The following is a 22,914-nucleotide window of genomic DNA, read 5'->3' on the forward strand; positions in this document are numbered from 1 at the left end:
AAGAGAACGTTTCTCTCGGGATGTACTCTTTTACATTCGTTAATAAAGAAAAATGAAGTATTAACATATATGGAACGTCATAAAAACAGTAAGTTTTCAGGTACATAGAGATATAATTTGAAATTTAGAGATACAGGTCAAGGAAGGAAGTAGAGTTTAAGGTAAATCGATCGAGACTACTCATGCAACACAAAGACGCAATGTATTTCATTATTAATGAAAATGTCAAGTATTATAATATTATAACGCAAGTTCATTTGCTGAACTCACGTGTCAGTTATCTCTTTGGTAACTCATATTCTGACTACGAACTTGCGAAGCTGTGGAACCGCAGAGGAGATGGCATTCCCTATTCCCCTGGCAACATAATTTGCTCCAGGATATAACACATTCTTAGGTCAACGGAGCATTTGTATTCTTACAGGACAATTTGTCGGAATTAGAGCTATCAATGTCGAATCTGGAGTTATAATAGGAATCTGAATTTGTTAAAATATTTTAATTTCTACTTATATACTTATATTTTAATTTCTACTTATATCTCTATAGAAGAAAATGTATTCTGATTATATTTTGTATAGCAAAATTATATGTTATATAAAGTGAATATAAATATTCGCATATTGTAACTGCCGATAACATATCGGTTAAGTTAGGTTTTGAATGGACACAAGTTACCAAGCTACCAAAAGGTTCAGCGACGACTTCCTTGCCTCTAATAACAAAACAATCCAGCATCTAGTATTACGCATAATAAGCTCCTCTTCAATTCTGCAGACTTTTTTCTACCCTTCATTCCGTCCAATATTCCTATCCTATGCCTACCCCTTCCTCGCTTCTATCACATTTTCTCCTATACCACAGTCTGAAGCATCCCATCACCTATCACAATGCTCTGATTTAATCTTTCCTGCCTCACTTTGATTTCCTGCAGCAATCCCATCTCTTCCCCTATCATCCCTAGCACTTCCTCGTTTGTTTTTAAACGCGATAATAAATTGACTATCTTCTGAAACTTGTCATTTGGAGCCATAATTTCCGTCCCGTCCTTTATGCCTAAAATTCTCTCTCAGATTTCGACATCTTGCTGCTTCTCAAAATGCTTCATTTCCCCCAATTCAAACACCCTTATCTTTATTAACACTGCTGTACTCGTCTTTCACTCCATCGAAATTATTTTTCCCTTCGTTCTTCAAGTATCTCAAAAAATAAAAACTACACGAGGAAGGACTGACAGGAATGGGCCAGGCTTATGTAATACCTTAGTTCAACCTTCAGTTCTTAATTAATTACTGCTTCATGAACCAGCCAGCATTTCCAGTTTTGCATAAAAGGATATAATAATTGCGTAATCAATTAATGAAAATGTATTTATTTCATTATTTCTCTCATTAAAATAATGCATTAAAAACTTATTCAATTGAAGTTTCTGGAGATAAGGTATTTCGCAAAATTGATCAAAAAACTATTGTATATTCTTGAATTTTTATATAGATTAGCAAATAAAAATTAGAGTAGTTGTGACTATAATTGTACACAGATTCGTGGCGCTACAAATATTTCTGGAAATAAAATTATGTGTATAACCGCTTTAGTGTATCGAGCGCCGTTGTACAAACTATGCATGCCAAAAACCTTACTTAAACGGTAGAATGCGAGTAATATTAATTTATTTTTTATCTGGTTACACACATTAGAAATTGAATTGCCAATAAATTTTATCGCAACCAGTAAAAACCAGCTTTTTAGTAGACATTCATTGATACGAATGGGAGAATTATTTTTGAAAGGTTAGGAATTCTGTAATAGCTAACACATGTATGCGAAGAATGATTATGGGTAGGTTTCATGAGAAATAAGTAAATACAAATTTATCATTGAGGTCCATAATACTTTAGAAGTGTAAAATTTCCACGAGTTTATTCACAGAACTGTAGACCGGCACGGACATTGTTCAACATCGATTGGCTCCTACAAACTCTAAGAGCCGATATGGGATGAAGGCGATCTATTCCACATAAAAACCCAAAGAATCGGCAAAGATATTGGACCTTAGTTTTTGAAGAAAAGAATATCATCACATTACCATATTCCCTCATCAGTTCTACCATTTCCTTTACCCTACCTTTTCAATGCTGATATCGATGGTAATCGACACTTGAAGTTCATCAAATGAGCGTTTAAAATACGCAATTTACTATAATTAGAACGAACACAGAGATACAAAGTAGCTTCGTTATATTTTTTAAATCATTAAAATCCATTATTTTCCATTTTACTCGCGAAATCAAAAATGGCTGTAATTATAGAAGAAACTATTTCGGTCCTTTATTTGGGTAAGCATAGAGTAATTTAAAATATTCATTGAAGTCTATTTCAGTAATAATAGCGAAGTAATTATTTATTTATAAAATTATGATTAAATTAGAGGATGTTGATTCAATTATGGCCTGGAAGGGATTATAATTGCTACGATTTGTTAACTCTTCCACCGCTGAAGTCGAGATTATAATAGAAGATTTGAAATCCGGGATGATCGGGGAGGCCGGATTGCAAACTATCAATACAACAGTATGTGGAACTTATACATTCAGCATGGTGACACAATTGCTTATCCTATGGAACCCTGGTATTTCAATGAATGGTGTGATGTTCAAAAAACCCCAGGGAGAATTGAGGTTACCCTGGGGGATGACTAATATTTAACCAGTGTCATTTTTATCCATATAAAATTATGATCCCTGAGCATCCATTAAAATACAGGAAGATAAGTTATATTTTTTGAAACCATCCTGATAAACTAGGCATTTTAATCATTAGTTATTTTCATTACTGAGTACAATCATGTCTTATTTGAACCCAACGGAAAAAAATCCATTTTTCACCTGTCTCGTGCATTGTTTGACCTTAGTTTTTATTATCAGCAGCCCTAAATTTTCCTCATGGAAAAACTGAGGCTAAACAACGTCTATATATTGGTCAAAAAGTATACCTTGCGTCAATAATTCGGTTTGATTGCCTCGTTTTTCTAGGATTAATTTTCCTCACTTCTTTTTTACAGGCGAATGAATTGGCATAAAGTTTTCTTTTGGAAAGAATAGGAGATACGCCAATTTGGTTCGACATGTTGCCTTTAGCAATGGAGAAAGCTGAAAAAAAATCTCACTGCTTCCTTATCTGCTATTAAAACTCAAACATGTCTTTATATTAGTGTAGCAGCTAAGATCACTTCATTTAGGGTACATACGCCGATTGCCTTGCTCAAGAACTGCATTGGGGGTCCAACTTTAAAAAATCCATCGCCATGGAACCATGTGGCAACTCTCCCAACTGATCACGGAGGATATGAGACGACTCATCGCGTTCTCGTTGAGTTGCCGAGGAAATTCTTCGAGAAGGAACGAGAGAGAGAGAGAGAGAACAGAAAGAAAGCAGCGATGCAGATTAAATAGGAATATCTCAAGGGGAGCGAAGGAAGACAAGGATGTGGAGTGAATGTGACAGGGGAGATATGAAAAAGGGAGTAAATATGATTCAAACAAAGACGGTCCTTCTGGAATAATGGATTTAGGCGGCTCCTGATGTCGTTAACTTTTCACTGTGGGGGAAGCGTTTTCTTTGCGGAATGCATCCATCGCCGTAGGTGAAGAATGAATGTCTACCGCAATAGTATCGCATCTCATCTCTAAGGACACTTTGTGGTATGAAGCATTGTGTATCCTTCATTCAAAAACTAAATTTAAAAACAATAAATCTTTTTATGATCCACAATGTTTTATAAACTAAAAATAAAATTATAAAAATCTTCTCTCCTGCACTTGAATCAAAATTTCCCTATGAGCAGGAACCCCGAGATATTTCAAAAGCTACGTCAAGTCAAATATTTACAAATTCCCTCAGGGATTCAGGAAGGAAATGGATAGAGCAATTTCAAAAGGATTTGACGCTCTGCCTTTATACAAGGAGCTTTCTACCGTCTGAAGCTTTCGTATCCAGGATGTAAGGATGTACTTCAATAATGCACATGCTCTTTGTTAAAGAATTTTCTTATTAAACCATTAAGTGTGTCACAATCCATATCTTATTATGCATCACATAATTTATTAGACCTGTAATCATATAGAATGATTTAATTAGCGAAAAATGTGTAGACCCCCTACTATTAATATGCTCGATGCAGTATGTGAAGGAAAAGTATGATTCTAACTTCAGTAGAAACATGTTGCTTAAATAACCTTCGAATGCAGTATGTTTTACAGGGTTCGTCCGGAAAATAAGTGTACTGATTTTTTCCCGCCGCTCCAGGCGCGCCCAGCACCGCTCTGACGGGCTGCGATTGGAGAGGAGTATGTTGGCAAGCGACGCTGAAAAAGGTAGTCGGCTCTGAGCTGTGGTGTGGAGTGAGGAGCTCTGTTAACGCGAACCTCCACGCTCGACCCACGTCACGGAACGCGATGCCGAAGTTTTTGGAGCAGCGTTATTCCATCAAATTTGCGGTAAAGCTTGGGAAATCGTCTACCGAAACTGTCGGTATGATTAACCAGGCTTACGGGGAGTCAGCCATGTCCAGAAACATGATCTTTCGGTGGCACAAGATGTTCGTGGAGAGCAGAGAAGAGGTCGACGACGAACCACGGCCTGGACGCCCATCAACGACACTCACCGACGAAAATGTGCGAAAAGTTCGCGATGTACTGAACTCTGATCGTCGTCTTAGTGTTCGGATGATAGCAGAGCAGTGTAATGTGCCAAAAACAATCCGTTGCGTCCGGCCAGCGATCAAAAACATCTGGCGGCTGCATCACGACAATGCGCCGTCTCACACCGCGCTTGTCGTGTCGGACTTCTTGGCCAAGCACGGCGTGGCAACGCTGCCGCACCCGCCCTACAGCCCGGACTTGGCACCACCGGACTTCTTTCTGTTCCCGAAGATAAAGAGGAGTTTGAAAGGAACGCGATACGGGACTTTGGACGCCGTCAAAGAGGCTGTGACGACGTGTCTTCGAGAGGTTCCCGATGATGCCTTCGCGGGAGCGTTCCAGGAATGGGAACGCCGCTGGAACAAGTGTATCGACTCACAAGGGTCCCATTTTGAGGAATATTAGCTTAAGATATGTAAAAGTGTAATACATTTTTTTTCCTGAGCTCAGTACACTTATTTTCCGGACGAACCCTGTATAGTCTATATGATCATTAAATACAGTTTTACTTCCCTGAATCAGTTAGGTATGCAATAAAAATTTGTTTTCGAGTTCTTAAGATAGCTCCCAGTATTAGAAATATTCAACTCCAAAACATCTCCTCTAAATGAATAAAGCTGGAGAGAGGATTGTATTCTCTCCAAGTTCCATTTCACGCACTACAAGATGTCATGGGTGTCACCTTCCATTCGCCATAAAAAACTACTCAGGCATTCTCTTTTGGTCATTTCCAAGGCGCTTTCCCCTCCACACCGAATTCCAACGTCTACGGTTTCATCTGAGATGCCTGTTATTCTGGCTTCGTAGCCCTACATTCTGGTGTCTAATGTGAAAGACATTTCTAGTAGTTAAATCTCAGTGAAGGTCCAAGTCATTCATATTTTATTGTATTTTCCACTAATCCATCAAAGAAGAATCACTTATGCACTCTAAACCTCTACGTTCAATTTTTCACCGAAAGCTTGTTCTTCAATGAAACAGAACCCTCAATCGATTTCTTTGAGCTGAATGCCAAGGTTTTTATGAAGTACTTAGGTTACCACGTGGTCATTTCATGATAAAAATTAAAATAGCACCATTTGAGTATGCAGAACGATGGTTAGGTTAATTAGACTATAATCACCCCCTTAGGTTCGTCAAACACTTTGATTCAGAGGACTTAGCATTTATATAAATACACATTTATTTCAAAATAAAAGTATTCACATATTTTGGAACTCAGTGATTGTAACAACACACGTTCAGTCATACATTTTTGACCCACTTGCACATAAAAGTTAGAATATACTAACGCATACGATTTAAAATACGAGCCGGGAGTCCATTTTTTCGGAAAAACAATCATGTATTCACAATTTTAAATTTTTGTCACAATTCAAGTATACTTCTTAAAGTTATTTTATACAGATATTTTCAATAAAAATATTCAACGTTGATGTTATAATATATATATGTTATGCTTCTATAAATAGAAGGTAGTGATGTGGAAGGAATATTATCCAATTCTTACGGCACAAAATATACTTCAGAACATATTTGGAACCTGAAAGTTCTTAAGTATGAGTCACTCCTCACGTATACATAACAACATACATATGCTTAGCATAGAAAAAATCGTACGACTCTGTTTATCTTTATGGAAGTAAAATGACAGCAACCTGCGAAAGACAGATAATAAGTACAAGCCATAATACGCCCCTCCATATAGATTCACCCTTTCCCAAAATTTTTACACATCATTTACGAGTCTATAGCCATTTATGACCAATTTTGAATTAGGCCAGCCGTGTTCACGGATGCATAAAAATATATGCAACCGAATGCACATAATATAGTAAATTTTTAAGTGCAGTTTATTTCTAACCCTAATACGTAACTTCTTTTTTTCTGTGATTACCTGAGCTTTTACTTACCCTCGAAAAGAAATCCTCCGGATCGTGTCAAACACCAGTAGGCGTTGATTCCATCAAATTTTGGGGAAACTAAATGAATTGGAGAGGGATATTAATTCACTTCTAAATGGGAATGAATATACAAAGGTGCATGAAATCTAATAAAAATGCCGATAAGTTCAGTAGAAGATGATTACAGAACCTTGAAACGTCAAAACAAAAAAAAAGTGCATACGTTTATGTTCGGTGAAAGTTGATCCAACACTGTGTTTTCCCATTATTTGTCAGACATAAAGATATAGGATTAAAAGTTTTCCATCCTAACACGATGAGATAAAATGCTAACACACATACACCCTCTTTAACATCGGACATATAAACGACAATAATATATATTAAAGCAGGGGTTTTCAAAAAGAAACCACACCTGGGACCTGGAGCAGTGGAGTCACTTTACGGCTGAAGTCTCAGTTATTTCATCGGCTTCTCTCTCACTTCCTTTATTCTCTTGGGTGATTGAAATAGAAGGGAAAGAGACAAAATGAAACCTTTAAATGCACCCAGGTTATTGATGTTCAGACTAGGGGCGGGAAGGAGGATAGCGATGAGGTCACGGAGGGAATATCTGTAATTCTCTCCAGCTCACGTCTAACTCCCCGCTCTGAACTTCTGTGCGTTTCGCACGGTCATTCCCTGTCCGCATCCTCACAAAACTCAGACGACGTTCTCCTTCGACGGGAGGTACTGCGTCACCGGCGAGATGACTGCGGGCATCGGCGTGTTGACGCTCACGCTGCTGCACACGTTGTTTAAGTTCTCGGGGCGATTGTTGATCGGTAAGTCGTGAGAATCTCGCTTCTTGCTCCTGGCTCCGAAGGCGCTTCTTGATATGAAACCAGGGGTGATGTTTGGATGACTGAAGAGCCTGTCGGAGACAGATGGAAAAAATGGACGAATTGGAGTTAAATTATGCGTAGCCTTGACAGACACCGTGCCATTATGGAAAAAAACACGCAGACGGCTTTCAACGAGTAATTGTTTGCATCACTATAAGTTCTATGCTTTTACATGACTACTAATAAGCATTAAGTTACTCCTCTTTACTACTATTCTCTCCTAGAATATACATTTTGCTTTCATTCAAAACTCACTCAACAGACGAATAGTTATGAAATGAAATTAAAAAAAAACTAATGAACAGAACTTTTTAAACCGGATGTTCTATATCCTGTGGTAGTAATCCGTATCCATCAGATGTTCAAAAACTTCTTTCTCTGGCATTTTCATTGGTCATGAAAAGTTTTTTAACCTCCAAAAAGAGAGGTTTTACAAAAAAATAACCCTTTGTGAAATGAAACACTCGAATCTTTAAGGCTTAACGAGAACTAAAGCTGAAGTATTATGAAATTTATGAAGATAAAAACTGCAATAAAAATTTTTGCTTTAGTATTTCAACTACTCAACAATAAATCAGTCATACATTATCCACAAATAAATCTTCCTTAGTAATGGGATATAATTATAAAATATTATAAGACAAGTTAGTCGTGAAACTTACGCAGTTTTGTGCAAACCATATTATATGCTTGAAGTTTAAAAATTAACAATAAGGAATTCACTATAGTGTCCTTTCAGTCAAGTAAAATACCAAATTCATTCTTAGCATCCCTATTGATTACGGTGATCACGGTGATGTTATGCATCAAACTTACAAGTTTGTTACATTTTTGTCGTTCATACTATATACAATAACCAGATATATTTTACGTTGCGAGTGAGCAAACAGATTTTTTAAAGAAATACGCTGAATTAGATAATTTTCAATGTTTACTTGCTAGCAGCATGAAGAGAATGTAAGGAAAGAGAATAGTTTGGGATGCGTTAACATTTAAATATTCAACCGTTAGAAATATGACCTGAGTTAATGGATACGTTATTAATCCAGACCAATAATGACTAGTTATGGTTAAATGCTCTGTCTCACTTCATTTGCTGTTCTGATTCTGCGCCCCATAACTACGGACAATGAAACTGTACATCTCCTTGACTGAAGTCGTGAACAGTTATAGAATCACTTTGGAGGTGCCGCCGTGACCCAAGTCCCACTTGACGTGGCATCTTAATTCAGGATGATGAATAATTTATTTTTCCAAAAGTCATGTAAATTCATTGATCGTTTCTTTAGAATAACAGATGTATCGAGAGGAACCTGAGAAATCACTGGGCCGAACGATCTGCGAAAACATTGATTTTTTTCACCGCTTCAGTCCTTTTTCGCAGAATTGGTACTCAAAAAAGATACCAGGGATAAGATTTGAATGGATATATACGTGTTTCTCGAGAATCTCAGAGAAGGAAGACATCAGTTCAAAGAAGACCAGATGCTCCTCTGATATGGAGGTTAGTACAAATTTTCCTGAATATATCCTTTCATTAGGCCCGGCTCGTGGTCGGGCATCCTAACCCTCCAAGGCTATTCCCACGCCTATGAGGAAAACGTCCTTTTATTTTGACGAGGAGGGAGCTTTTACGTTTAAATCTTTCATCTCCGGATTGTCTGATTTCTATAAAGTCATGTAAAGATTTTTTCATTAATTTTGCCAATATATATTTTTCCTAAATTTTATTTAAAATTCAAAATTCATTAAAAAATAAGTCTTGTATTACATACTGCGCTTTTTTATTGCAAAGGCTAGCGTATAAGTAATGAGATTGATTGGGGAAACTGCGTAAAACCCAATGGGAAGTTACGAGAGGTAGGTAGACTCGCCTGGGATCAAAGATCGTCGTTTAACGGAAGATAATAACGGATCTATTGAGTTTATAATAAGGGGATGGCGTTTGATATAATTAGGATAAGGTGTAAAGATGGCTGTTTTTAAAACTTATACTGAATGAAAGTTTCGGTGTTTAGAAACATTGATGATGATTTGGTTAAATTTTCAGAAAGACTAAGTGTTGGCTCACTTAGAAGGCCAAACTAACTAAATGGTACCACCTTCTATGATCAATAATATTTTCTAGTACTGTTTGCTTCAGCAATATCTTAATTTATATGCAGAGTGGTTAAATAGTTTAACTTGATGGGCTATTTTGGTCGAAGCAATTCATTATCAGTCGTCTGAAGGTTTTTTCTATTAGCAATTAAAATTAAAATCTAACTCATCAGTGGTATCTAATAGTGACTGTTTATTGGTAAAAAAGATCCCCATTTGCAGAAGGCGAAGGTTTTAATACAACAGCATTGTTTTGAACAAAGAAACAATCTCAGTATTTATTCCGTGCGGTAAAATTTGGAGATATTTTTAATATAGATTTCGGATTATCATATTTCAGCCCCTGAGATACAAAGATCTGGAAGCAGGTCTCTTTGGCGATGATTTTGAAGTTGTATTACTAACTCCATCATACTACGGTTGGATACATCATAAACATAACATTAGATTTCAATAGTAAACTTGACAGTTTTAAGAAGTAATTTTTCTGGTTGATCAATAAGTGATCAGAAGTTCAGAGTACCTGACTAGCAGTGGAAAGAATTATTTTTTTCCTTTAAAGTAGCCTACTACATTGTAATTATTTATCTTAACTTTATTTAATTGCTATTCATGCTGTTTACTTCATGATGTCTCGCGTTCATAAAGAAGTATTGAAATACCGTATTGCATGTCTTAGCAGTTTACGTTATCTCCTTTATTTGAAATACCTTACATATTTTTTAGTACCCACAAATTCAGCAAATCTTAATTTTTCATGAGACATGGTTGGTCACCCCCTGCCACATACCCTTGCGGTAGGTGGCGGTAAACAACGTAGACGTAAAAACATTAGCGTGTGCTAATTGGCGTTCAATTATGTGTCAGTAAAAATCGTGTAAAAGCCCAAACTGATTTATATTACAGCAGCATTTTCAAAATAAATCTTGAAATAATGTAAATGAACAAATTTACCACGAAAATATATAAAAACGGTTCTGAATAAATAAAAGGTGTTTTTCCGAGTGATCGCTCGCCACTGTAGTCCCTATTTTCTACAGGCCCAGGCCTGCGTGTACTTTGGTCACCCTGTGTCCTCCTCTCTGTATATCAACCAACATTTTCAGTCTCCTTACTCTCCTCTATTCCCTTTCAGAAGTTTCTCAGTAATCATGGTTGAAGTCCTTTTCCTTCTAACATATGAACGTTCCAGATACCAATCTCTATTGGATAGTGTACATCAGTGATTTCTTCTCATTTTTCCTGTTTATCGCCACCTGATTCGTTACTTTTTCTCCCGTTTCTTCTGCCCAACTACCGTAACATCCACATCCCAAAGGCCTTACCCCTTCTCCTCTACTTCCCAAAAACCAGTCTATTACAACCGTAACTTAGAAATCCCGATACATAGCGTATGGCCGACCTTAGTTACAGTTCATAACTACAGAACAATTTCAAATCTTCCCATTTATGGCTTTATTGTTACTGATTTGATTGTTCTTGTCTCTCTATTTCGAATTGTCCGTTAGCATACGCTCTAAAAATATGTATAAAATTTTTCCATTCTTTTATCCTTGTAAAATAAGTTATTCCAAATAAACAACGGTATACAAGCATGAAACACGATATAAACCGAGTGCTTCAACCCGAAATATCCCAGCAGGATAGCACCTTTAGATAACAGACTGAACAAACAAACTCACACGCTATGTGAACTCAATAAATGAGTCGATTAAGTCTCTCAACATCCTCAAAGCCGGGATTTCCGGAGCGCTCCAGTACCAAGTGTTTCATGGTACTCGCGGGATGAGGAATATGTTCGAGGGAGCACTTGGAAATCCCTCTAAACTGCAAAAACCCGCGTATGCACATTCTGAGGAGACGCTCTCTCAACTCGAGACGCGGATTTCATAAGCAGCCGCCGGCAAAACCCACGTCATCCCTCTCCAACACCCCTCCCTCATGAGCTCAAGAGCGAAGGCAACATCAACATGCGCCCTATTTATCTGCGCGCCTTCCTTTTTTCCGCGTGTGCCTCGAGAGCATGATTAAGAAGGGAAAAATGAATCTCAGGGTGCCGCTCCGTTTTAGAAATATAATGTGCCTTTAAAACTCTACGAATATCATATCTCTGGAGGAATGCGTTAAGCACCTGTAAGTAATCGACCATTACTTTTCATCCTGTGATGAAAAGTTTAACTCGCAAAATTAAATCTTAATTGGAACAATAAATTTTAGGCATTAGACCTTAACGTTGGTTTTAGCTGCTTCAACAGGAGGCTAAATGGCTCATCGTTTAAATTTGTCTTCAATGAATAAAGGTATGCTTTTTGCCATAACTCCTGCCATAATGTACTTTTTAACTGATTGTATCTATAACTACAAGACGGTATAACGTCGGCGGGAACACCGTGTGTTCAGAACTAATGAATTTATATTAAAATGCAGTTTTATTATGGAAGTTGAATTTTTACCTTTGATACTGCCACAAATCGCTCGTGTAGTATCATTAACCTGCATGTTCCATAAAAGATAGCTAGAGTTCCTTAATAATTCATGGGAACAAAGTTCCACAAATATATTTTTGCCTGGTGAAACAAATTACCTTTTCCAGCAAAAATAACCCAAACAATGCTAAGGGTGAGCATTGCTAATACATCACAGCATTTTTCCACCAGAGTAAACCTCTGAACATTATCTTCTAATTTCCCACTCATAAATTACCTCCCTATATCCAGCAGCAGTATTCATATTACGCGGGAAAGTAGAATTCCATAAACTGCATTGTGAAAGCAGAAACAGCGAAGTTATAATTGCATGCTTTTCAAAACTGATGCAAAAGAGTGCTCTGCAGTTTGCTGGCCACAATGTGACACAGACCCCTTCAAAAAGAATATTTCGTTCGAGGTCTCCCTTTAAAAACGATTCCTTTCAACCATCGGTTGAGAAAGCGAGGCATTCGTAACATTTGCAGGACTATTCAAGGACTGGAACGAAATACTGCAAAATCTTATGAGGCTCGAATATAGCAGGGGGTAAGAGCACGATCGTTGTGATTCACGCAGCCTCAGACACACCGAGGCCGAAGGGGAAAGGGGGTTGAGGCAAAACGTTTGGATTCTAAACCCCTTAAAGAGAAGGAAGCGGGATTGGGGGAAATTATTACAGGAACCAGAGAAGAGATGGTGCTTCTGCCGGAAATGAACTTGGACCTGCCGGACGTATTAAAAAGGAAGGGATGGCGGGATACGTCTCGGATAAAAAAATGATCAAGGTAATCTGAAACAACTAAGGAATCCCTATAAGAAAATTATCAAAATTAACACCATAGTAAAAGGTGAACTTTTGCGGTTTTCCCAGGATAGCTAATGTTTATTTTCACCATAGCAGTCATGGCAGCCTATCACTCAATTAGCGTCACCTTTATAAGCTTAAAGAAGGCTTAAATACGATCAATTAAGTGCTATGTGTTACGTTCCACAGGAAACTGCCATAGGGATAAAGTGTAAACGATATCTTATTTATGCTTTTGCCCGCTCAATCCACCGAAAACAATTATAAAGGTAATTTTCTCCGAAGTCTTAGTTTAACTTAGTTAAGTAATTCATAATTGAGTTCAAAAGGTCTATATAATTAAACCTTTAAGACAAATCGTTTCATTTTAACTTTTCTGGGCTCTGTGACTCTTTAAGTGACCAGAAATATAATTTTTGGTGCGTTTACTGACAACCTTCGTTCGAGAAGTCTTTTATGCCTTATTACTTCTACTTTAAATATGTAACTATGTATAAGTATATATATATATGTATATATATATATATATGTATGTATATATATATATATATATATATATATATATATATATATATATATATATATGTACATCCTCCCCGGACTACAACCTTGACGTGGTGGAAGGGCTTGTGCGTTCCGATGACCCCTAGAGCTGTGCTGCCGGGGGTAATAATTATTGCTCCTGGTAGGGTCACCCGTGCCAGATAGGTCGAAGGTTAGGAGCCAGACGAAAGGTAGTCCACGCAGCGTCTGTTCCTCAGTGAGGCGGCTGCAATGGCGTCTGACCCCAGTGGGGCGGCCAGTAAGTGATGGTGTCACGTTTAAAACACTATTGAGGAAGGCAACGGGAAACCACCTCAGTTATCATTCCCAAGATAAATATGATGGTCACTACAGAGATTTTGAGTCCTAGCAACTACGGGGCTCGGCCCAGTCGGCCGTGTATCATGCCCGGCAGTGGAGTAGGCAAGGCTGCCGCGGTCGTCATCCCACGAAACCCTTGCAAGGGAAAACCGAAAGCAGCAGGACAGAAGACGCAGGGGAAGAAGACCTAATTAGTTAGAATTTGAACGTGGAAAGTTAGGACAATGATGAAGACAGGGAAATTGGAGAATATTAAGCGAGAGATGAAAATGGTAAAAATAGATATTCTAGGCTATGCGAGGGAAGATGGAAAGATAGCGGGGATTACTGGAGTGATAATCATAGAATAATATGCAGCGGCGGGGACGAGAGCAAACGAGGGGTTGCCATAGTATTAAATAAAGAGGTAGGAAGAAGCGTAGTCAACATTACACAGGTAACAGAAAGAATATTACCAGTAGAGATAAAAGCAGAACCGAAGAACTTGGTTATTATTCAGGTATACATGCCACCGAACAACCATAAGGAAGAAGAGGTCGATAGGATAATCGATCAGTTAGAATAATAACATGCACACATGGACATAATCGCGTGTGCGCCTGCAGGGAAACATTTGATAGTAATGGGGGATTGGAATGCGACGGTAGGCGAGAAAGAAAGAGTGATCGGGTAGGGGACTACAGTTTAGGCACGAGGAATGACCGCGGGGAGAAAGCAGTTGAGTTCTGCAGGAGACAGGGCTTAGTAATCGCCAACACTTGTTTTAGACACCCCAAAGACGCACGTGTGCATGGAAAATGCCAGGTGACTCAGAAACGTATCAGCTAGATTATATCCTGGTTAGACACAGGTTTAGAAACAGTGTGATAAATTCGCACAGCTTCCCGGGAGTGGATGCGGCCTCTGACCACAATTTAGTTGTTATGAAATGTAGCGTCCGTTTCAAAAAGATAAGGCCGCGGCGGCGGATTAGGAAATGGTGTATAGAAGCTTTAAACGGATTGAAAAGGAAGGAGTACCAACAGACTATAGATGAAATTTTGGAGGATGGTGAAGATCTAAGTACTATCGAAGAAAAATGGGAAAGTGTCAATAGAGGGTTATCTAAAGCCGCAAAAGTCACTATCGGAACCGTTAACGCAAAAATGACTAGGAAACTATGGATCACGGATAAGATGATTACAAAAATGGACGAGAGGAGAAAATGGAAGAATGTAAACAGTGTTAGGCAAAATGAAGTACAATGAGTTAAACAATAAATTGAGATGGGCGACAAATAAAGCAAAAGAAGTATGGTGGAAGACGCAGTGTGAGGACATGAATAGTTTGCAGAGGAAGGGGAAATTGGTGCACTCTACAGCAAAGCAAAGTGTTTATCGGGAAGTAAGAAAGGAAGATCTATGCTAACAGATAGAGATAAGGTGGGTAAAGTAACTGTTGACGCAGGAAAGATCCAAGAGAGATGTAAGGAATATACCTGTGTATATATATATATACGAGGGTCATCCGGAAAGTAGTACCCGTTCGTGAAATAAAGACACAAAAGTAAATATTAACAAACATAAAAAATTTTATTTGAAAGAGGATACTTTAAACTACTTCTCAACATAATCTCCAAGCAAATTAAGGCATTTGTCATAACGTGTGACAAGTTTCTGTATTCCTGCTGCATAGTCCTTCGCCGCCAGCTCATTGAGATACGCGAGGGACCCATCTTGCACAAATTTTTGCATAATGCAGATGGTGTTTAACAATTTCATGAACAATTGTTCGAGAAACATTGGGAAAATGCTCACAGATGTCATCAATTGTGACGCGCCGATCGTTCCTCACGAATTCGTCAACTGAGCTCACCAGTTGGTCTGTAATGACAGACGGTCTCTCCGAACGCTCATCGTCGTGTGTGTTCCCCCTCCCCATGTTGAAGTTGCGACACCACCGCCGAACAGACGACTCGTCCATTACATTGTCTCCATACACCTCCTTTAATTGGCGATGAATATCACATGGGCGAACGTTTCTTGCATTGAGGAATTTAATCACTGCCCTCACTTCACAACTGGCGGCGTTCTCAATTTTTTTAAACATTGTAAACAATCACAGAAACAACACAGGCAATGCTAGCGTCACGCAACTTGGCTCAGAGAAGGCAGACAAGCCACTGAAGCTATCTGACCTCGTCCAGCGGCTACTCGCGTCGTCAGCACTTCATGCGGCACGAACGGGTACTACTTTCCGGATGACCCTCGTGTGTGTGTGTGTATATATATATATATGTATGTATATATATATATATTTACACACACACACACACACACACACACATATATATATATATATACCGAGGTCTCGCAAATTATTCGTACTCCTACATACATTAGTCGCTTGGATCATGCATACAAAATTCGGGAAATAGATGCCAGAACTAGCCGACTCAAGGACTCCTTCTTCCCACGGACAATATGGGATAGCAACTGCAGGGTTATAGATAGCAAAAATTCCACTTGCCACCCTCAGCGTCTATTAATAATTAGTTGTATTTAAATGCATGCTCTTCCACTAACCTTATGTGTTTTGCTATAATAACCCATTCTTTCCGAATGACCTCATTCGTGTTCCGTTCATCTGTTTTTAAGCTTCCCTTTCAATCCCTCGTCCCTCTCCGCGGGGGCAAATTCCTGCTACCTGCAACGTTGGGTCGCATTCCCTGCCTTTTAGAGACTCTTTGGGGGTAGAGTGTTTCGTGGTGCATTTTCATGTGGTAGTGATGTTTCAATTTCTTGCTTGTTGTGTCCTGGCTTCCGTGTTGTAGGATGGCTTTCGTGCTGCATCATGGGGTGCAGTTTTTTAGTTGTTTTGCGGTATATGTGTTTGCATGAGTATTGGATGAAGGGATTTTTGCATGAGTGTGTGCGCTGCTGTGGGTGTAATTTTCCGTGTTTTTTTTTGCATGTGGTATTTTTCTTTTTTACGGTTGGTGACCTAACACCCCCCGCCACACGCCCTTGCGGCGGCTTGCGGGGTATTATGTAGATGTAGATGTATATATATATATATATATATATTTACACACACATATATATATATATATATATATATATATATATATATATTTACATATATATATATATATATATATATATATATATATATATATATATATATATTTACACATATATATATATATATATATTTACATATATATATATATATATATATATATACACATATCCATATGTTTAGTATGAAATGGGCACCAATGTGTTTCTATCATAATGATGCTCACTACAATTAGTAGGTCAATTATTTTCCTCCGTAGGCCATCACGCGAGCAGGCCCAGTGAAAATCGAATTTATTGTCTGACCGACTTATTTAATATCAGAGTATCAGGAAGCACTGTGAAGTGATGTTAAAGCAATATCTTGTCAGCTTCGAAATGCTCGACTATTTAAAGAAAGGTCCTTGGGAGATTGGGAATAGGAGTTCTTAAAACGAATGACGTCGTCAGTATAAATCAAAATGCTCTATCGTACGCACGTATAAATTATGAGAATTAATAAGTAGAACTAAAAGTAAACTTAAACTCACAATTGCTTTATAAAACTTGGTGAAACGGATTTTATTATGATATCATGTTACTTGGTTACCCTTGAGATTAGTTTTATTGTACTTCATATTCCATCCGTTTCAAAGGAATTATTTACGCTTTATCTCTGGATAGAATGCGTTTTTGCATTTTGGGTCCTTTGTTTGCAATTGTATCGTCTCAGTCAAAAAAAGTGACAATTAGTCGTTGATTGGATGGATACGTATGTGTATATAACTTACAGTGCGAGACGAAAAGAACATGAGTGGAGGGATTAGGCGCACTGAGAAACTTCACTTCATGTCGAATAACTAACTCATTTAAAATGAACCAATTTTTTCTTAGAACCTCTGGAGATAAATCGGAAATTTAACCCGCAGCCACGATGTAGAACATTTGTGTGAGCCGCAGTGGGCAACGAAATGAATTTTTTTTACACTCACGTTCATTTTAAGTTTGAAAACCTTAATGAAAAAAACACGCTTCTCAAGAAAGACTTAAAATGCGAGTTGGCCGAGCGCCGACGCTCGCAAGTAGCGCAGCTGAAGCAACATTTACGGGCCAAAAGAAGATAAGTAGGGGCATCAACATTTGAAGATGAGATAATGTTCCTGAAAAACTAACGATAAACATTTTAATAAGGATAAAGATGAATATGCAATGGATTTTTTAAAATTAAATTTTTTTTTTAATTTTAAAATTTTAAATGGTTTTTTTTGATGGCCTTACAAGAAATTATGATTTTAGTTGCACACTTACCAAGTACAGTCATGATATTTGAAAACGTATGGTCTTATTTCACGACATCTGAATTATTTCTCTGCACATTTGATACTTTGTTTGCAATAAATGTCTCTACTTCCGTCTTCCTCTGGACAGATGCAAACAATTTCTAAATATGACCTTATGAACAATTAAGACGCATGTTTAACTCTAAGAAATAAAAAGCACCAAACTATATTTTATACTCCGATGCCACTATGTTTGACGTTTTTTCAATTTTGAATGAATACACCGATTTACCCAAACTCTTAATTTATAATGACCTTTAATCAAGAATAATTTCTTCTAATTTGACAAACTTCTTATCCAAGAGTTATTCTCGATACCAATTTTGACAACGGTTAAGTATGTGCCCACTTGGTAGGTTAGGCCTCTTCTTAATTAATCTTACCACTCGCGGTTAAATAATTATTAAAGCTTTCTTCTGATGATATGTTAGAGATGAAATGCCAAGTATACCATGACCTTGTTAAGGTTACCTTAAAAAATACCACCTTGTTAAGTATACCATGACCTTGTTAAGTATTCCGTTGAGACCATTGAAAAATAATACCCGGCTTGCCTAACCCGCCTTCAAAATATAACAAACAAATTGTTTTTTTACACATTTTTTGTAATTTCCCCAAAAGGAGTATACACTTGCCCTATTTTACCGAACAGTAAAACAAATTTGAAGAAGAAACAGGGAACATAATATCAAGTGCTTCTGGACCATCCGAGTAGTACAGCGCATCCTTGATAAGCTTCCAGGGCCAGTCATACAGTAGCTTGCATCGCCTCCTGGGGAAATTGGGCGGTGAAAAGTCAGCGTCAGCATCTTTGGAGGAGAAGGGGATGGAGGAGAAGGGCTTGGAAATATTTTTCGTACCGAACGCTCTCCGACCGCGTCTTGGGAGACCAGTCCTTGGACGCGGAGTACGTCCGCCGCGACCCCACAGACCTCGCCGTCTTCCACCTCTCAATGTGATGGCGGACATGGTTCTGAACTTCGGAGTTGAGGAAACAGTAGAATAGGGCCACGGTAAAACCCTGAATGGGAAGAAAAAAACATAATTCTTCTTAGATATAGTTAGAGAAGACTTAATTTTATTAATTATTGATTCCAAGTCCTTCGCAGTAATTAGAACTTCCATGTGAATTTCGAACTTTAAACGACTTTGGAGCACACTGCTTATGTATAATGGCACCATAATGACGACGACTCCATGGCGCTGGAATTTAATGACTTTTTACCAATTTTATTTCACATCCTGAGAATTCCAGGATATTAGAATTCTTCTCATTCGATTCCTGTTATATTGCCGATTAAGCATGTTACATTTGCAGACAAACTTCTGCAGTTCACCTCAGTTCAGTTGAGCAAAATCTCTGATATGAATTATCCGCATTGCATTTCATAATAATCTACATCTAGCTATTCACGAACCTGATTAGTGATATATTGAATGTTACTCAAACAACACCTTCAACTGTAGTAGGTTACTTTGCCTAAACCATTCCCATTTCTTATCGCAAAATGTTTTACATTGGTGCTGTGAATATTATTTAATCAAAACCCAGAATCATACTTCATAACAAGTTACTGATTAAAATTCTACAACATAAAAAATAAATCTAGATAGTGAATAATTGCAAGATAAAGTATAGTAATTCTATTCTATTAATTGCTAGGAGAGTTCAAGTCAAGACATTTAATTTGTTGCCGGCCTCGCTTCGAAGAAGACCAAATAAATCGAAACTCAAACGCTTTCAATCAATCCCGGAATGTATTCAAGTTCGTGGACTCTAGCGCTAAAGGGAACGATGTGCTTTGGGGAAGGAGAATGGGTGCGGATCCTTATCGTAGCCTCGTCAAGGGCCTTCCTTTTGACGCTCGGTGAAGCCCATTATATTACAGGCGTGTGGCGACGGGGGAATTCTCGGGATGTCTATGACATAAGGGTATTCGGGGGCGAGGGGAGATTTGGGATAGGTGAGGCATTATGTGGCCGATTGAATGCAAAGATAGTGGCCAGTTTGCTGAGGCCACACACGTCGATTCATTAATTCAACGCCGGTAAAGGCTGACGGCTCTTTGTCTCTCAAAAAGGGCATGTGAACCCCGCCCCGAACCACGTCTTTCCCTCCCTTTCACATCTCTTTCAACGTGGTGGCTTCTACACGCACCAGGCGACGGGCACACATAACTTCCGTTTGAAGTTTGGACTTTGGATATTGCCCTACAATGTGAACCCAATACTAAATAGGCGATTAGGGCGACGGAAGTTGCAAATAGCATTACCTCAGTCTGGAGATTACCTCGAACAAGTGGACAATAGCGTATATGCACTCAGGCAATGTCATTTAACCATTTAACGGTATTCATAATTCATATCTATCCCAATTCGTCTTCATAGGGACGATATCGCAATGTGTCGACTACACGAATACTTAAGTCAACGCTCTATATATTAATTCAACATTTGTTCTTACTCCGACTTTTATACGGAGAGTATATATTGCAAGTGGAAAACTTAACGCTTTAGATTAACTCTCAAGAGCTGCATTTCGTTCATACCAGACGCTCAGATGGTATTACAAATAATTTTATTTTAAATTTCATGATCTCATTTCGATGACTGTATATTGATCTCGGCGATCCACATTTTTATCAGACGGTTCTAGCATGATAATTGAGATTTAGGACTTCGTTAAAAAGTAAGTAACAGGTTGAAACAACATAAATTATTTCATATTTTCTAATATTAAGCGGTTTAATACAAACAACATAGGTATATGCAGCAGTCGGCCCATAAATGATATATTTTTATCGGATGAAATGATTAAAAAATCAAATAAATTTGGAAAGGCGGTCGTGTCTGAATATACAAAATTATCATCAACATTCCTGCAGTGATAGAAACAGCGAGTGAAATCAGTTCAAAATCCCCTTGCGTTAAATTCATTATGCATAGTTAAATTAATCATGCATTTATTTAATGCTTAAATATAAAAGATATAGTTAATTTTATTAAGTTACCAACTGTTATGCAAGAGATATCAGTTAAAATTAATCGAATTCAAACAAATTACGACTGGGCTAGGACTTCTTGTAGGTAGCATACCCAACACTGATCGATAGCAATATCGTAAAGATACGATAAACATGAGTCGACCTCCAGGGCAAGCTACCGAACGAATCAACCCAATATCCGGTGAGTACACATCGCTCTGCCCCTCAACTTTACAAATCGAAATGCAACATCCCATGAATTTAGAACCTTGCAATATCGCACATCCTTTCGGTCTCTCTCTCTCCCTTACTTATTCGGGATCGGTTGACTGACGGCTTCATGGCTATCCTTCTCGTTTATCTTTCACGGAGACTGTCGATGAGCGGACTTGAGTTTTACTCAAATCCCTCTCCGGAAGAAGAGTTTCAAATGCGCTTCAAGTGCAGCCGAGCAAGCAGTTTGATGGTCGGCATGGGGATTTCCTTCACCAAATAACGCAACCTTTTTAAAGTCCTAGATCTTTTTCCCTTTTCGGCTCCAGGGAGGAAGATTATCTGGCGACCTGGTTTTCCGAAGCCTAGCCCTCACGCCGAAAGGGATCAACCAAGTTTGCTGGTTGGCGACCGTTCCCAGATCTCTAACAAGCAAAACTTGGTTCACAGCATCTCTCCAACCTATCTAGTTCCATCCCGATATCTTCATTCACTCATAGCTCCTTGAATGGACATTTTCCATGATTTGCTTCCCATAGTCAGTCAATCCTCGGTCTTACTCTGTAAGTCTTCCCCTCTAAGCCTCCCTCAATTACGATCCTCAATAAGCTATTCTGCCACAGGATGTGTCCATTAAGTGTGCCATAAATAGAGTGGCCTCAAAATGTTTCTCTCTTCATCCTCACTTCGACGCATTCCTTCATTTTTTACTCTTTCTATTTATTTTATTTCTGTAATTCTTTGGTAGCACCACATTTTCATCGCATATGAAGTTAGTTTTCTTCGTAGCTTCAAGCATCACATCCGCAAAGAAAAATTCTGAAAAACTTCTTCGTCATTACTCTTCTGCAAAGAACCCTGAGATTGTTCTTTTACGTCTCCTTATTTAAGGTGACTCCATGGTGTACTAGGTTTTCCGTGTCCTCTGAATTTAATATTTAGTTTTTAGAAAATTTCATATGTCAATGTGAGATAGAATTTAATACCTCCTACAGAGTGCGCTCCAAAAGTAATGCAATTATTTTTTTAGTAGGTTATAGAACAGATTTGCACAAACACTTGAAATCCTTCAAAGTACTGTCCTTATTCGCTAAAAATTTTTTCCAGCGACTCTGTCATATTTTGTACGCGCCCTGGAAGGCGTCTTCGGGGACCTCTCGCAAGGTCTTCGTCACGGCTGATTGGATAACTGACACCCTGCAGATTTCACAGCTTTCCAAGCTTGAAAAGTTGTGTGCTGGACGAATATATGAATTCAACTAAAATTATTAAAAGTATAAATCAGCTGATTACTATTTTCGTGGTCCATAAATAGAAAATTAATTGGTTTAGATTTTCTAACGTAGTCATTACTTAAACCTATCAACATAAATCTTTAGGAGAAGAAGCAAATAATTTATTGTTCCCAAATATGGGGTCTAAACACTAGTAAGTATCTCTCAACATGGATATAAATAAATAATTACAAAAATCATTTCTTTGATGTATTAGAGGGAGGGTGAGAGGGTAATTTACCATCTTCAACTTTAGATACTTACATTCAGATACAACTTTAAATAATTACACAGTCAAACTAAATAAAGCATTTAAAAGGCATATTTATGAAATAGATAC

At 38.1% G+C, this 22,914-nt stretch overlaps 1 protein-coding gene across 1 annotated transcript in view; it reads right to left on the bottom strand.

Moving 5' to 3' along the window:
• Positions 1-5,909: 5,909 nt before the first annotated feature.
• LOC139692101 (diuretic hormone receptor-like) overlaps positions 5,910-22,914 on the bottom strand; it is a 212,370-nt gene continuing 195,365 nt past the window's right edge. The window contains exons 9-10 of the mRNA XM_071590135.1: positions 18,964-19,124; positions 5,910-7,517 (exon numbers count right to left, since the gene is read on the bottom strand). Coding sequence (XP_071446236.1) covers positions 7,307-7,517; positions 18,964-19,124 — 372 coding nt within the window. The 3' untranslated portion in view covers positions 5,910-7,306. The remainder of the gene's footprint in view (positions 7,518-18,963; positions 19,125-22,914) is intronic.

Source organism: Hetaerina americana, unplaced genomic scaffold (assembly GCF_022747635.1).
Source record: "Hetaerina americana unplaced genomic scaffold, ioHetAmer1.1.p SCAF_4, whole genome shotgun sequence".
Classification (NCBI taxonomy): domain Eukaryota; kingdom Metazoa; phylum Arthropoda; class Insecta; order Odonata; family Calopterygidae; genus Hetaerina; species Hetaerina americana.